The following is a 15772-nucleotide window of genomic DNA, read 5'->3' on the forward strand; positions in this document are numbered from 1 at the left end:
AATGGCATTATTTTTTGCAAATAAAATAGCATTAATAATTGTTGATATTTCGTTATTTACTTCAGTTGTTACTAAAGTTAGCAGAGACATGTGTTCGTCGATATCCTGTTTCATATTGATACTAAATATTTTATCTCCTATGTCTTTTGTATAATTTGATAATGACTTTAAATTTTCGTTAAATATTTTTTCGTTTATGTTTAGGTCAGTAATTGTGCTATTAAAATTTGAAATTGTTGATTTTACTACATTAGACTGTGCTTTTAGTAAGTTTAAGACGTCATGTTCATTTTTGTTTAAATTTTCAATCGCATCGTTGTATTTTTTTGCATCTTCAGCATCTAAAGTTCCAAATAATATTTTAAAAATATTTCCGACTCCATCTAAATATGATCGTTTTACTCTATAATTATGAAATCCAGTTAATTCCTTGAGAACCTTTTCTTGAAGAGTTAATTGAGGAATAATTTGTTCTAAGATTATAAGTGACGTTTGACATAAGGAAAATTTTCTAAAAGTTTCATGTTCGCAAAGATCTTTGGTTCTACTATATGTATCATGTATTAAATTTATTTTTCTATGAATATCTGCTAAATCTAAATATGTTATCAAATTCCATTCGCTATCAAAATGATTTACTTTTCCTAAATTTTCGAAGTAAATACCACCTTTATCTATTATACTAATATTATATAACTTATCACTACTTATTACATACGGTATCCAACTTAGTAGTAATAGAAGAACACGAACCACGTTCATTCTGAAACAAACGCAAGTTTCAATCTATTGATATGAACTTTAATATTTTTATTTTTAGTTTTAATTGTGACGTTACATGCAGAATTTATTTTTATAATTTTAAAAGGACCTAACCAATAAGGTGACAGTTTACGCGACCTTCCTGGTTTTATTGCTTCGTTACTCAAAAATACTAAATCTCCTAACTTGTATTCTATGTCTTTACATTTTCTATCATATATCTGCTTATTATACTCTTTTGAGTCAATAAGTTTATTTCTTGCAATATCTCGTGACTTTCGTAATTTTAAAATAAGGTCATCTAAATAATTATCATAAAAATATTTAAATTCAGGTTCTTTATTTATAGAACTAGGTAAGTTTGCTTTAAAACCCAATATTAATTCGAATGGTGTAAATTGAGTTGAAGTATGAACACTTGTGTTATAAGAAAACATAGCAAAATCAATCCATTTGTCCCAATTAGTTTGATCTTCATTTACATAATGTTTAAGATAATCTGCTAACGTGGAATGACTCCTTTCTAATGCTCCGTTAGACTGTGGATGATAAGCACTTGTATTTATCTTTTTTGATTTTAAATAATTTCGAAACTTCTTTAATTAAATTTGAGGTAAAATCGGCCCCTTGGTCGGTTAAGAGAATTTCAGGAATTCCAAACTTGCAAATAAAATTACGTACAAAACAATCTGCAATTGTTTCGGCATCATGCTTAGGCAAAGGATACGCTTGCGAATATTTTGTTAAGTCATCTTGTAAAGTTAAAATATATTTATTACCATTTTCCGATAAAGGTAATGGACCTACAATATCTAGAGCAACTTTTTGAAATGCGTCTGTAGACGTTGAAGTGATTTCCATTGGTTGTTTATTTTTCTTTCTATTAATTTTATTTTTTTGACATGATTCGCAATATTTTATAAATTCTTTTATATCTTTTTTCATACTATCCCATTTATAATTGGTTTTAATTTTCTTATAAGTTTTATGAAAACCTATGTGACCTGAAATTACATTAGAATGGTTTTCTTCTAAAATTAACGGTATATCTTCCCTCTTTGGCGTTTGAACCTTCCCGTGAAAAACGTTGATTTTTATATCAGTATCTTTAAATATATATCTAATTATGGTTCTAACTTTATGCCATTTGAGACGAAGGTAACAGAAACTGGTTAAATTAATTTCTTTAATATTTTCTTGAACTAATTTATGTTTCAAATTCTTAAGGCACTCAAACATGTCCTCATATGTTACACTATCCCAGTAGTTGATTTTTGGGAAAGCGAAATAAACGTTTCTATTATTTTCTAATATTTTTTGCACATCATACTGAATAGGTTTCATTGACTTTAATTTGATGAGACATGTTTCATATTCTGAAAGCATTTTATCATTTCCATCATCTAAATCTACTGATGTGAAAACTACTACGTTTGTATTATTTGGAAGTTTATCATTATGTTCTTCGAGTTTATTAAATAAAATCGGTTTTCTTTCCATTTCTTTCAAAAATGAAGAATAAGTTTCTGCATTTCTAGTTATACTAATTATTTTTGTTATATCATCGCTTGACGTATTTTCTGTTTTAATCCTACTTAATGCATCAGCATTTTGATTAAATTTTCCCTGTTTATAAACTATTTCGTAATCATATTCTTCTAACAAAAGTCTCCATCTTACTAGTCTAGATCCAGGATCTTTAACATTCATTAACCAAGTTAAAGGTTTGTGATCGGTTATAATTCTGAACTTGCGCCCATACAGATATGGCCTAAAGTGTTTTACAGACCATACAATTGCCAATAATTATTTTTCTGTTGTTGAATAGTTTATTTCACTTTTATTCAATATTCTACTCGCGTATGCTATTGGAAGATCATCGGATCCTGACCCTTGTGACAAAACACTACCTATCGCGTAATTACTAGCATCCGTTGTTAAATTAAACGTTTGAGAAAAATCTGGATATTGTAAAATTGGTTCTTCACATAACTTTGCTTTTAATGTTTCAAAAGAATGTTGTTGTAGGCTTGTCCAAATAAAAGTGTTTAGGCCAAACACAATTGCTTGGTTGTAATGGTTTATTTTGGAATTAACAAAGTTGCAAAAAGACAAATTATACGGTGCGCGTATGCATCGGCAGCCGGTTGAGATTTTGAGTGACGTTTCTTCACCCGCACGCCGCTCCGCCCGCTTATAGTGTTGCCCGCATCTCGGGCGCGAACATCCTCCCCGGGTTGAACACCTTTGTTCAAAGAAGCAGTGTGATGGGCCCACGGCTGTGAAGAAACAGATGTAAGTGGTTGTAATGGAAGAGTTGTGGTAGCAGAGTGACGAGAAGGTTCTAGTCCAAGGGAAGAGGACAGATGTTTTTGTAGCTCCGTAGAACAGTTTTTCCTTTCATCTTTAGTTCTGCCACTCTTGAGCCTCCATCGACGCCAGGATAAATTTTGGTGACTCGTCCCAATGGCCACAGTAGAGGAGGTTGACCTGCTTCCTTCAATAATACAAGAGTTCCGACAGATAGTTGTCCTGTTGAATGGAACCATTTAGTTTTTGTTTGAAGTAAAGAGACGTATTCTTTAGAAAACCGCTTCCAAAAATGCTGCTTTATATAATTGATTCTTTGATAACGCTGCAAATGCTCCACCTTCATGTTTGTAACCTGTGGATAAGGTACAGATAAGAGAGTTCGTCCGATTAAGAAATGAGAAGGAGTAAGAGCAGAGAGGTCAGTGGGATCAGATGAGAGAGGGGTAAGCGGACGGGAATTCAAAACGGCTTCAATTTGAGTTAGACAAGTTGTAAGTTCCTCATATGTAAAGTTAGTCATTTGAATCAAGCGCCTTAAATGGTATTTGGTAGAACGAACCGCTGCTTCAGCAATTCCGTTAAAATGGGGAGAATATGGAGGGGCAAAGGAAAATTGAATGCCCTGCTGAGCAACCTCCGAAGGCAGGTTTGAAGTCTGTAAAAATAGTTCCAACTCCTTGGAAACACCAACAAAGTTCGTAGCGTTGTCTGACAGAATGGACTGAGGTTTGCCCCGACGAGCCACAAAACGGTTCAAAGCTGACATGTAGCCTTCCTTGGTCAGATCTGTAACAAGCTCGATATGCACAGCCTTGACTGCAAGGCAAACAAAAATACACACGTATGATTTTATAAGCTTACAACCTCGCCCTTTCCGGTCAGCTATCAGTATTGGTCCGGCATAGTCGACACTGCAATGTAAAAATGGAAATTCTAAGTTAGTACGAGAAATTGGTAATTGTCCCATGACAGGTTGTATAGTTGTATTTTTATATCTGAAACATCTTAAGCATTTTTTTACGATTACTCTAGAAAGCTTTCTGCCTCCTAAGGGCCAATATAACTGACGAATATTTGCTAAAAGCAGTTGAGGCCCTGCGTGCAATAAATCTAGATGGTACTTTTGAAATATTATTTTAGTGACGTGATGTTTACTACACAGCAAAATAGGATGTTTTATATTATATTCGTAAGGTGAGTTTTCAAGCCTTCCGCCTACACGTATGATACCGTCATTGTCCATGAACGGACTCAACGACGCAAGTCTATTCTTACGAGGTAACGATTTACCCCTTTGTAGCAAGACATATTCATCGGGAAACATATCAATTTGGGCATTCTGCATTACGACCTTAAAGGCCTGATCTAATTCGTCCTTCGTAGGTAAACCGATTCTTTTGTTATTCTTGTTTTTGAGGTTATACACAAAACGTTGAACATATGACATTACACTTACAAGACGATTGAAGTTAGAAAATTTATTAATTAACGATCGAAACACCGACTCGTGATTTAAATTTGCCGTAGTTAATAGTTGTGATTCGTTGTAATGGTAAGTAGATTCCGAAGATGGCATTTTTGGCCAATCATTTTCGGACTTTACCAAAAACTCAGGTCCTGACCACCACAACGTACATTCCCCAATGTTATTAGCCTTCACGCCTCGTGATACTAAATCGGCAGGATTGTCTCCAGACGAAACGTATCTCCACGAATGGTCAGCAGTACTCTCTTGTATTTCATGAACGCGGTTGCGCACAAACGGATCTAATGAATGCGATGGCATAGATAACCAGCGTAAAACAATAGTTGAATCGCACCAAAAATGACACCTTGTAATTGGTAAATTTAGAGCATTTATGACCTTTATGTATAGTCTAGTTCCTAGTAATGCCCCACAAAGCTCTAACCGTGGAATAGTTGTAGGCTTGATCGGTGCTACGCGATTTTTAGAGATTAATAATCTAACCTTTATTTGATTTTGCTCATCTATCGAACGCACGTAAACACAAGACCCGTACGCCTTTTCCGAGGCATCTGTAAAAATATGAAGCTCATATAAACACGCTTTATCAGACAACACCCAACGGGGAATCTTTAAATTATTAAGATGTAATAGAGAGCTTGAGAAGGATGTCCAAAGTGTTTTTATTTTTTCTGGTACTTGTTCATCCCAATCAGACTTTATCAACCAAAGACCTTGTAATAAAATTTTGCCTTCAACAACACACGGACCTACAAGACCTAAAGGGTCGAAAATTTGACTAATTACTGACAACATAATACGTTTCGTTACCTGCTTGTTCAAGTCTATATTAACAGAGAAAGAAAGATAATCTGAATTGCATAACCAAAATAAACCTAAGGTTTTATGCGGCGTATCTTTATTTTCTGCGAAGTTTAAACTATCCTCACAGCTTGAAACACCTAAAACCTGGGCTAATACCTCCGGGCTATTGGATTTCCATTTACGAAGATGAAATTTCGCCGAAGATAAAATAGAACGTACTTCCATACTTAATTGCACTACCTGTGGTATGGTGTCGCCGCCACTAAGGTAGTCGTCCACATAGAAGTCTTGTAAAATTGACCGTTTAACTTGTTCATTCGACGCGCTTGACGCTAGGCTGCTTAGACACTTTGTGGCCAAATAAGGAGCTGACGCGGTGCCATAAGTTACCGTGTTGAGTTTGTATGTTTTGAGCGGTAACTTATTGTTCTCCCTAAAAATTATTTGTTGTAGACTGCGTTGATTAGGTGTAACATTAATAGCTCTATACATTTTTTCAATGTCCGCCGATATGACATACTTATGTTGACGAAAACGCAACAAAATCGAAAGAAGATCGTCTTGTATAGTGGGTCCTACCATTTGGATGTCGTTGAATGATAGCCCGGACGAGGTTGGAGCAGATGCATCAAAAACTACACGAAATTTTGTTGTTGTACTAGCATCATTAGTGACTCCATGGTGCGGCAAAAAGTATTCGATATTAGACTCTGCTTCAGAAGTATTACGCGTGTTGTTTTCAGTCATATGACCCAAACGTTCGTATTCCTGCATAAATGCTATATATCGTTCTTTGAAGACAGGATTACGTTGAAATCGACGTTCCAATGATAAAAAACGGCGTTGCGCCATTGCATATGACTCACCTAAGACATTAGTATTATTTTTTAATGGTATCGTTACAATAAATCGACCGTCTTCGTCACGGATAGTATTCAAGTTAAAGCTTTCCTCACAAGCTCGTTCTTCACTAGACAGGGCATGGCTCGACGCGACGGAATCGAGTTCCCAAAACCTTTTCAAATTGTTGTCAAGATCTCTAATCGACAAATTACAAGAATGCGTAAAATTTGATGTTGTCTGTATTGGTAGTTGGCCTGTAACAATCCAACCTAATTTTGATTCAACTAACTTAGGTTTGTTTTTGCCTAGGTTAATTGATTTAGTACATATAACATCCCAGAAAACTTCAGCCCCGACGAGAATGTCGATTACTGACGGTATGTTGAACGAAGGGTCAGCTAGATGTAGATCTGAGGGCAACGAAAGTTGACTGATGTCTATTACAGTAGAAGGGAGTATTTTAGTTATCTCCGGTAAAATATAACATTCTATATTCGCTTTATACCTACGACATTGGGACTCGATTGTTAAGTTGCAAGCTTGTGTACTAGTTAACGATTGATTATTAATGCCATTAATTTCAGAACTTACGGAACGTGTAGATAATTTTAGTTTACTGCAAAGCGACTGCGTTATAAAATTTGCCGTACTGCCGTTATCGAGTAGAAGCCGTGCGTCCATGCTGTTGCCGTTGTCGTCAATCACTTTCACCATAGCTGTGGACAGTAAAACATGCGTAGAAGTAGTAAGTTGTATAGGAGCATTACTCGACAAAACGATATTATTTTCTTTGGCGAAAGCAATGGATGATGATGAATGATTAATAGGCAACGCAACACTAGAACTACTAGGCATTGGGTCTTGAAATGAAGTAGGCTTTGACTCTTCGGTGTGCAAAAGCGTATTATGTTTACTATTGCAATATTTACAATGCGTTAATCTACATCGCTTAGTACCATGTCCGGGACGCAAACAGTTAAAACATATTTTTAACTCTTTCGCCTTATTTAATCTTTCTTCAACCGTTAAACTACGAAAATGTTCACATGTAAACAAAAGATGATTTTTTGAACATAAAGGACATGATAAATTATAAGATTTAATGTTATGTTTTGATTGTTCAAATGAACGATTATTATTTATGTTAGATGCTATTATGTAACTGTTATTTTTCGAAATTGTTTTATTTACATTTGTATTCTGTTTATTTTCAATTGTTTCCAATAAATCAGCTTTGTTACTAATAAAATCGCAAAATTGTTGTAAAGAAGGCGGTTTCGATAAGCCATTACGATATTCTTCCCAATGTCTACCGGTTACTACGTCTAATTTGTTTGACATGATGTAAACTACAAGCGTATCCCAATATTGCGTCGGCTCGTTCAATGTTTTTAACGCTCGAATATTTTTATTAATTGTATCAAGCAAACGACGTAAACAAAGACTCGATTCTTTGACAACCTGTTCAACATTGAACAATGCCTGCACGTGATTATGCACTAATAGACGACTATTGTCATATCGATCACATAGCAATTGCCACGCCATTAAATAGTTGTCGCCTTTAAAATCTATGTTCGTAATAATGTCGAGCGCCGCACCCGAGAGCGAGGCGCGTAAATAGTGGAATTTGCTTATGTTATCGATTGAAGCACTACTATGAATTAATGATAAAAATGTATCCCTATACTCAAGCCAGCACTGATAACTACCATGAAAGCGAGGTAAATCAATTTTAGGTAAGCGAATAAAATTGTGTTGGAATGATTCACCTGCTTGTTTGCATATCGAACCTGCAACAGAGCGGCCGTCATCTGCTGCACCATCTCTGCACAGCAGATTGCGCGCTTGCGCCATCAGCGCGTAATAACGCTCTTCGAATTTTGAACGTTCCTCGTATTCGTCCTCTGGCTTGTCGGAACACACCTCAATCTCCACCTGTAATTCATCGAATTGATCGTATAATGCCTCGTATTTATTTAATCGACATTGTAATTCATGTTGAAGTTCGGAGACTATGCCGGAAGCGCCAATTGAGCTAATATAATTGGAGAAATTTGTAAGCTTGGCTTTCATGCCACTACGTTTGCGAATTAAAACATCTAGCTGGGCCATTGTTGAATTAAAGGAAAAAAATATCGATAAGAATTACGAAAAAAAAAAGAAAAAAAAGTGGGTACTACACTATATGGTAATTAGGCGCTCGTAAATGCATAAGCGTAAAATTGAACAATTAACACAATAGGAAGCCAATTATAGAGGATTTAGAAGGGAAAATATGGAACGAACTCACTTTATCTTCCCCTGTCCACACGGTACTTCCTTTGTCTTGATGTCTGAAGTTTGACTCCGGCGGCCGTTGAGCCGATGTCGCGATAATTTGCTGCACTTCGTTCGCTCCAAACGTATTAAATGAGTGGACTGTATTTTCGTTGTTGATTGTTGAGGCTCGATGGACCATTTGTTTAGGCCAAACACAATTGCTTGGTTGTAATGGTTTATTTTGGAATTAACAAAGTTGCAAAAAGACAAATTATACGGTGCGCGTATGCATCGGCAGCCGGTTGAGATTTTGAGTGACGTTTCTTCACCCGCACGCCGCTCCGCCCGCTTATAGTGTTGCCCGCATCTCGGGCGCGAACAAAAGATTCATCTTTTTTTAAAAGTTTAGTTAAAGGTTGACTAAGTTTACTAAAATTCTCAATAAATCTTCTATAATATCCAGCTAAACCTAAAAAGCTTTTAATATCTTTTGGATTCTTCGGAACAGGATAATTATTTACTGATTCTATCTTTTTTGGATCTGGTTTGACACCTTCTTGAGTTATTAAATGACCTAAATACATAACTTCTGTTTTCAAAAATTCGCACTTATCTGGCTGGAGTTTTAAGTTATGTTGAGACAATCTCTCAAAACCTTCTTTTAACTTCTGATTATGATCTTGTTATGAATTACCATACACAACAATATCATCGAGATATACGAAACATTTTATTCCTTGTAAACCAACTAATACGTTATTCATTAATCTTTGGAAAGTTGCTGGTGCGTTTTTTAATCCAAACGGCATTCTAGTATATTCATAATGTCCTTAAGGAACACTAAACCCTGTTTTAGGTTGATCATCCGGATTCATTTTAATTTGCTGAAATCCTGATGCTAAATCTAGAGTTGTAAAATATTTACAATGACCTAACTGATCTAATATATCGTTTATCTGGGGTAATGGATATACATCACCTATACTTATTTCATTTAGTTTTCTGAAATCTATTACAAGTCGCCATTTTCTTTTTCCTGACGCGTCCATTTTCTTAGGTACCACCCATACTGGTGAGTTCCATGGACTATTAGATGGTTGAATTATTCCATCTTTTAATAACTTTTCAATTTGTTCATTAACTTCCGCCTTGAGAGCTTCCGGATACCTATACGATTTTGTATTAATTGGAACATTATTATTTGTAGGTATCTCATGTGTAACCGTATTTGTTGACGTTAACCTATCTCCTTCTAAATGAAATATATGATTATAATCTTGACATAATTCTATCAACGATTCCTTTTCCTCTTTGTTTAAATGATGAGTACGTAGTGTTTGTTTTAACTTATCTAAACGATTTCCTTTGTACGATTCTTCTTTCCTAATATTATTTATGTTAATTATCTCATTCATTATTTGTTTATCATTTACTTTGTTTGCGCTATTCAACCTATTCGTTTCTTGGTGATCATTAGTTAATGGTTCTAATTTCACAAACAACTTATTTATTTTCACTTCCTTATCTGTAGTATTTAAACACATCGTTAATGCTTTGTTCTCGTGAACTTTGACTATACTTGGACATAAATAAACACCTTCTAATATCTTTATTGGTTCCGATATTATTCCTTCCTTCAAATTAGAGTTCTCTACAAAAATAGAAATAACTTCCTCGCATCTTGGTTCTACGACCAGTAACTTATTTTCATTACCTATTTCTTTCTTAAAATTTTGTGGATGAACCTCACAACCTATTTCATAATTGTTATTATTTTTCAACATTTGTGACTAAACTTCGCAATTACTTTCAAACATATTATTATTGTTTTCAATCAAATTATTTCCTATATCTTCGTAACACGTATTATTACTTTTATTTTCTTCATCATACATATTATCTCGTAGATTTTCATTATTCATATTTCCTTTCAAATTTTCACTCACACATTTTATTTCTTCATGCTCAATATCTAACTCTATACCACATATTCTAATAATATTTTCCTTGTAATTTATTATCGCGTCTGTTTTTGACAAGAAATCACTACCTATAACTCCATCGCATTGAATAGGAAAGTTATCTGGTACCACGTGAAGTGTATGATAAACTCTTTTGCCTCCTATCTCAAATGTCAACTGGACATATCCAATTGTGGTAGTCGGAGTAGCGTCTTTGTCGATTCCTTTTAATTTAATTTTCCTATCTTCATATAATAATGTTTGCCCTTCTAACGATGACAATTTTATCAACGTGACTTCTGCCCCGGTATCAATAAGGAATTTATTCTTGTTCTCCAGTATATTTGAGGAATTTAATTTTACATATGAGGAAATACGCGTATCAATGAATCTTACTCGGCCTGATTCTAATTTTCGGTCCTCGGGTTGGCCACGGGCCTCGGACCATTGGAGTTTAAATGTGTATTTCCATTACTCCTATTGTTCGATTGTTTGTTATAACGGTTATTATGACTCGAATTACTATTTGTACGATTAAAACGATTTTGATAGTTTTGGCTATTATTACGATTATTCTGTGAGGATCGGTTATTATTACTATTACTCGGGTTATTCCAACAGTTACTAGATATGTGTCCTTTCTTTTTACAATAAAAACAAGTAGGTATGTGACTATTTGTTTCATTACTAAACATCTGCCTAATCATAGGTTGATTCCTACATTGGTGAGATAAATGGTTTAATTTATTACAATTTGTGCATTTTTTAATTCCTGTATTATAATTTTGCCTAACACTCATTTCATACCTAGATTTAATTTCTTGTTCTTCAGAAATTGCTATGGAAACCGCATCTTCAAACGTTAAGGGTTTCTGAGATTTTAACAAAATGTGTAGTTGAGGTAGAAGACCACTAATAAAAATATTTAATGCTTGTTTTTTCAATAACTCTACATTTGCTTCGCGAGCTTCTTTTGTTAGTTTAGGGTCTAAAGATTTGATTAATTTAATGTAACAGTTTTCGACCCTACTGGAATATTTTGAAATTGATTCATTTTGTCCTTGTCTGCATGAGTTAAGTTCTAATTGCCACTGTGCAAATGTTCTTTTTTCTGAATAATTTTCTAGTAAATGTTCTTTTAAATTTTCCCATGATGAAAATGACCTATTTAATAATGTAGACCTAATATTGCCCTCAATTTTTGATAGTACAACTGACACGAATGCTATTTTATAAATTGGATTTAATAAAGCGAATGCGTTATTACAGTTATCAATGAACACATGTAGGTTTGATTTATCGCCATCGTATTTGTTGATCATCCTTTCTGCGAGACTGATGTCTATAAACCCTACAGAAACTTTATCCTCTGAGTTGTACATTTTTAATAATATTTTTGAATACCAAAAGTAAAATAATAATCGGATTTAACTGAATGGAACTTATAAATCTTTAAATATCACATAAATTCCCTATAATTTTACATAACCTCTAAGAACCTCTCTTTAAACTCCTATCGTTCCTTATTACACACAAATACAATATATAAAATACACAATATAACAACAATTATACGACTCACTTAGATGACGTAGTTGTATACTGCGGAGTCCCGGTTTGCTTCCCGATGTACGCTACTGAAGATCGACTGGTTTGCTGCTGTGGTACTGGCCTGTCCCAGTGAGGAACCACGTTCGCCCAGTGACTCGATGTGCACGTAACTGCTTGTTGTCTTCAACCTCCTTCCACAGTTCCCCAGTACGTATAATGACGTTGAATACTGAAGATCCGCCCGTCGAATTACTTTGTCAGGACTGAGTAAAAGACTATAATATTTCAACAGTCTTTTATCATCATAATCATCCCACTTCTGACACCAAAATGTAATGTTCGGGTGGTCTGAAGGGGTTGGTAGAATGACAACCGGCAGTGAATGAAGATATTACTTATTTATTATAATTTTAAACACAACTAAGTACAACAACTAACTGCTACTATCGGTGGTTATTACCGGACTGCTTCTATCGGTGGTTATTACCGGACTGCTTCTATCGGTGGTTATTACCGGACTAACTTACATTTTCGGAGGAAGGAGTTTATATTCAACAATAATTAGAGATATCACATGAGAATTGTAAACAATCCGTCTGGCTTAACATCAACAACACATTAAGTGAGCAAACAAACAATTTAAGGACTTCGGACTGTACACTCATTATTAATTAGTGATAGTTCAAATTAGATACAAATAAAAATAGTGTAAATATTACAATATTGTAAATATTACAACTTAAATAAGAAATCTATATTTAAAACAAAATCAATCATACGGCATGATTAATTCAATGAAGAAACTAAATAGTGAAGAGCTAATCCAGCCATAGCCAGCCATCTGTAATGCCGCTGACACGGTATGACCTTTTGAAAGTGTCGCGCGATAGCGCCACTTGAAGATTCCTTTGCGGCATGAAAAGGCATTGAAACTGCAGCGCGACTGCCAATGCAAGTATAATGCTATACTGCATAGAATAGGTACACGCTGTTTTCTACGTCAGAATGCGTGTAGACTATAGTATTTGAACAGCAAACCATAGAACCAACTTTACCGTGTTTTTTTTTGTTGTTCGTTTTAAACGAATTCAAATTGTACCTGTGGACATCCTGGTCAGTTCGTCGTCGTACTCTGTGTCGAGGGCGCAAAGTTCCCCCAGAATGGCGTCCAAGTCGGCGTCCTGCGTGTCCTCCAGGTTAGCCAGGGAGAAGCGATAGGTATTGATGCGAGGTGCAACTATCTCCAGTGGTCGTAGAGCAGACGCCTCACTAGTCGCGCTTAGACCCTGAAAGAGATATAACAATGTCAACATTTTTGAATACAATAACTTGCTCGTGACCCAGGTGAATATGTAGATTTTAATTTTAATTCCTTTTTTGCCAAATTTGTGTTGCTTCTTCCATATTTTTCATTGATATCGTCCATTTAGTCGTCATAATTGCGTCCAGAACGAGCCAGACTAACAGCCAACAACTTGAGCTGTTTTGCGATTTGTAATAACTTATACATTTATCTAAGTCAAACCGTATAGCTTGGACATACCGGCAATGCGACGCGATCGAACTTTATTACTACTGCATCTTACCGTGAGTTTCTACTGCCGAAATACATATAAATAATAAATAAATAAAATAAAATAACTTTTATTTCGGACCAGTTACATCCAGTTACATCAGTTACATCAAATAGAAAAACATATCTTTATATATGTTTCTTCAAAAAGGGATAACAATATGTTCTTGTAAATTTATTTAAGCAGAGATCCAGTTTGTAAAGTGATACAAATTATTCGTTTTATTAGATCGTAATATAGAAGACATCACTACTGTTAAAATTTCATCCAGAAGTGAAGCATATTTGTTTATATAAATGGCCTTCAACAACGGTAAAGTACCACGCCCTAACAGAAGACTGACTTGATGCAGGTAAGTTATATTATCGAGCATATAACATCGAACAGGGTAGCATGTATAATCTGTTTAGGTATACATTTATGTTCATTTAATTTTGTTTTAAAGGAGAGATAAGTATCACGAATTATGCGAAGGGTGAGACTAAAAGATCTGATCTCGTAACAACTGCAGTACGTAATGTTTGTCTGCAATATAAAAGTAACAAAATTTTACAATATTATTTTGTTTGCCATAAAATACTTAATCAACTGTTTTAAATACAATATTGGATACTCTTAGTGTTTACTCTCAGTTTACTATTGCTACAAATGTTCATCCGGCGAAAAGACTTACATATCTTACATATGTAACTTTTTAAGTTCCGTCTTTATGTCTTTATTCTTACTATCGAAATATAAACAAATAACAATCAAAATTGCTACACCTTTAAGGCTATTATTACATTTTATATTATTTTTTGGATTTTATTTAAATTGCGTTCGTTTGCTTACCCGTTATTAATTGACGATTAAATAATCTTTTGAAACATGGTTTTTGTAGAAAACTGTGATTAATTCATCATCAAATGGAACTATTGTTGATTCATGTATTCCAGTAGTGCTATCTATCCAAGTTATGAATGTATTATATACGTACTAACTATATGTACACTTCAAATACAATACAAACGCCGAGGTTCAATATGTTGATTATTCTATATTAATAATAGAGTTTGTTACGACGCACAATCTCACTTGACCGCAATGAAGTTGATTACAAACTTTCACACAGTTGAGAAGAGGTATTTTAAAAGGATATTTCTTTTTCCTATACATCCACTTCCCTGCCAAATCCACTTTGTACCTCTGTATCAAGGTTACAACAGTACAAAAAAGTATGTTTTACTATCACAAAACAATCTCAAACTGGTTAATTTAATATAATTTATGTCTTGTTTATTGCACTTCCGTGTTGCAAACGACATGATTAGCTTGCTTGAAGTTATCCTACTGATTTGTACGTCAGATAAGTTTCTGTATTTTATTTATCATTATTAGTTATTAAAAACATTACCATCTTTGTCAGTAGAGTAAAAAAGGGTTGTGACTTGCCAAAATAAAACTGCGCTATATCTGGAAGTGCGGGCTTGTAACAACGCGACAAAGAGAGTGCTGCGGCCCTTTGCCATTAACAATTAATTATCTGTTACTGTGCAGTGTACAGTCGACATCACGTCACGTACACATAACGTATCGTGTCGTGTCGTGAGCGGCGGCGGTGCATAGCATTGTCCCGCTTCATTTCGTATGCAATTCACACGGCACCTCCTTTAAGGGCCCCGAATAAATTAACCCTCATGTATCCAACGTTATAAAACAAAGATTATTAAAGTTTACGACGACAGACATTCGAAAAATGTTATGTTTGTATGCGATGAAAAATTGATTGCATAGATACGTACAGATATTTAACATTTGTAAAAAATACACGAAACAAAAAGCAAGTACAGCTATCTTGTCTTCCTCCAACATCGGCATCTGCTAGTCAACATTTGTTTCGAGTATACTATCAAGTTAAGACATGGCAAAGCAATGAACTGAACCCTGAAGACTGGGGTTGGAAATTGATAAATAATACTTTGGAACCGATTCGAACTTTACTGCTCCCTGCTCCAGAAAAACTTCTTAACACTATTTTTTGCAATTGCAAGAAAGGTTGTAGTGCCAAATGTAGCTGTAAAAAAGTAGGGTTGCAGTTCTCTCCAGCGTGTACCAATTGCCAAGGTGTCTCTTGCTTAAATGTTCAATTAAATACAAGAGAGAAAGATTCATGTGATTTTGATGAAGAGACAACTGATTCATCTTCATTTGAACAATTTCTAAGCGTTCATCAACAG

At 34.7% G+C, this 15772-nt stretch overlaps 2 protein-coding genes across 3 annotated transcripts in view; both read right to left on the bottom strand.

Annotated features, from left to right (window-relative positions):
- LOC123722925 (amyloid beta A4 precursor protein-binding family B member 1-interacting protein-like) overlaps positions 1-13492 on the bottom strand; it is a 29280-nt gene extending 15788 nt beyond the window's left edge. The window contains 2 exon segments of the mRNA XM_045685483.1: positions 13082-13268; positions 13448-13492. Coding sequence (XP_045541439.1) covers positions 13082-13268; positions 13448-13492 — 232 coding nt within the window.
- On the bottom strand, positions 2833-8843 carry LOC106713092. 2 transcript variants are annotated; one of them, XM_045685974.1, is made up of 3 exons: positions 7981-8843; positions 6800-6924; positions 2833-3041 (listed from the first exon to the last, which is right to left on the bottom strand). In XM_045685974.1, the coding sequence occupies exons 1-3, from the start codon at positions 8321-8323 to the stop codon at positions 2844-2846; spliced, it is 666 nt and encodes a 221-aa protein (XP_045541930.1). In that variant the 5' UTR covers positions 8324-8843; the 3' UTR covers positions 2833-2843. The 2 variants fall into 2 exon arrangements, with proteins under 2 accessions (XP_045541930.1, XP_045541929.1); XM_045685973.1 differs by having other exon boundaries at positions 2833-3427.
- Positions 13493-15772: the final 2280 nt, after the last annotated feature.

The sequence above is a fragment of the Papilio machaon genome, chromosome W (assembly GCF_912999745.1).
Source record: "Papilio machaon chromosome W, ilPapMach1.1, whole genome shotgun sequence".
NCBI classification, from domain to species: domain Eukaryota; kingdom Metazoa; phylum Arthropoda; class Insecta; order Lepidoptera; family Papilionidae; genus Papilio; species Papilio machaon.

Excerpts from the sequence above, each read along its gene's own strand:
- LOC106713092 (XM_045685973.1), bottom strand. The coding sequence starts at position 8,323 with ATGGCCCAGCTAGATGTTTTAATTCGCAAACGTAGTGGCATGAAAGCC. Across the intron at positions 6,925-7,980 it reads TTCGATATGCAAACAAGCAG|CTATGGTGAAAGTGATTGAC; the intron begins GTGAATCATTCC and ends TACTGTCCACAG. Across the intron at positions 3,428-6,799 it reads TAAAATTATCTACACGTTCC|GTTACAAACATGAAGGTGGA; the intron begins GTAAGTTCTGAA and ends CCTTATCCACAG.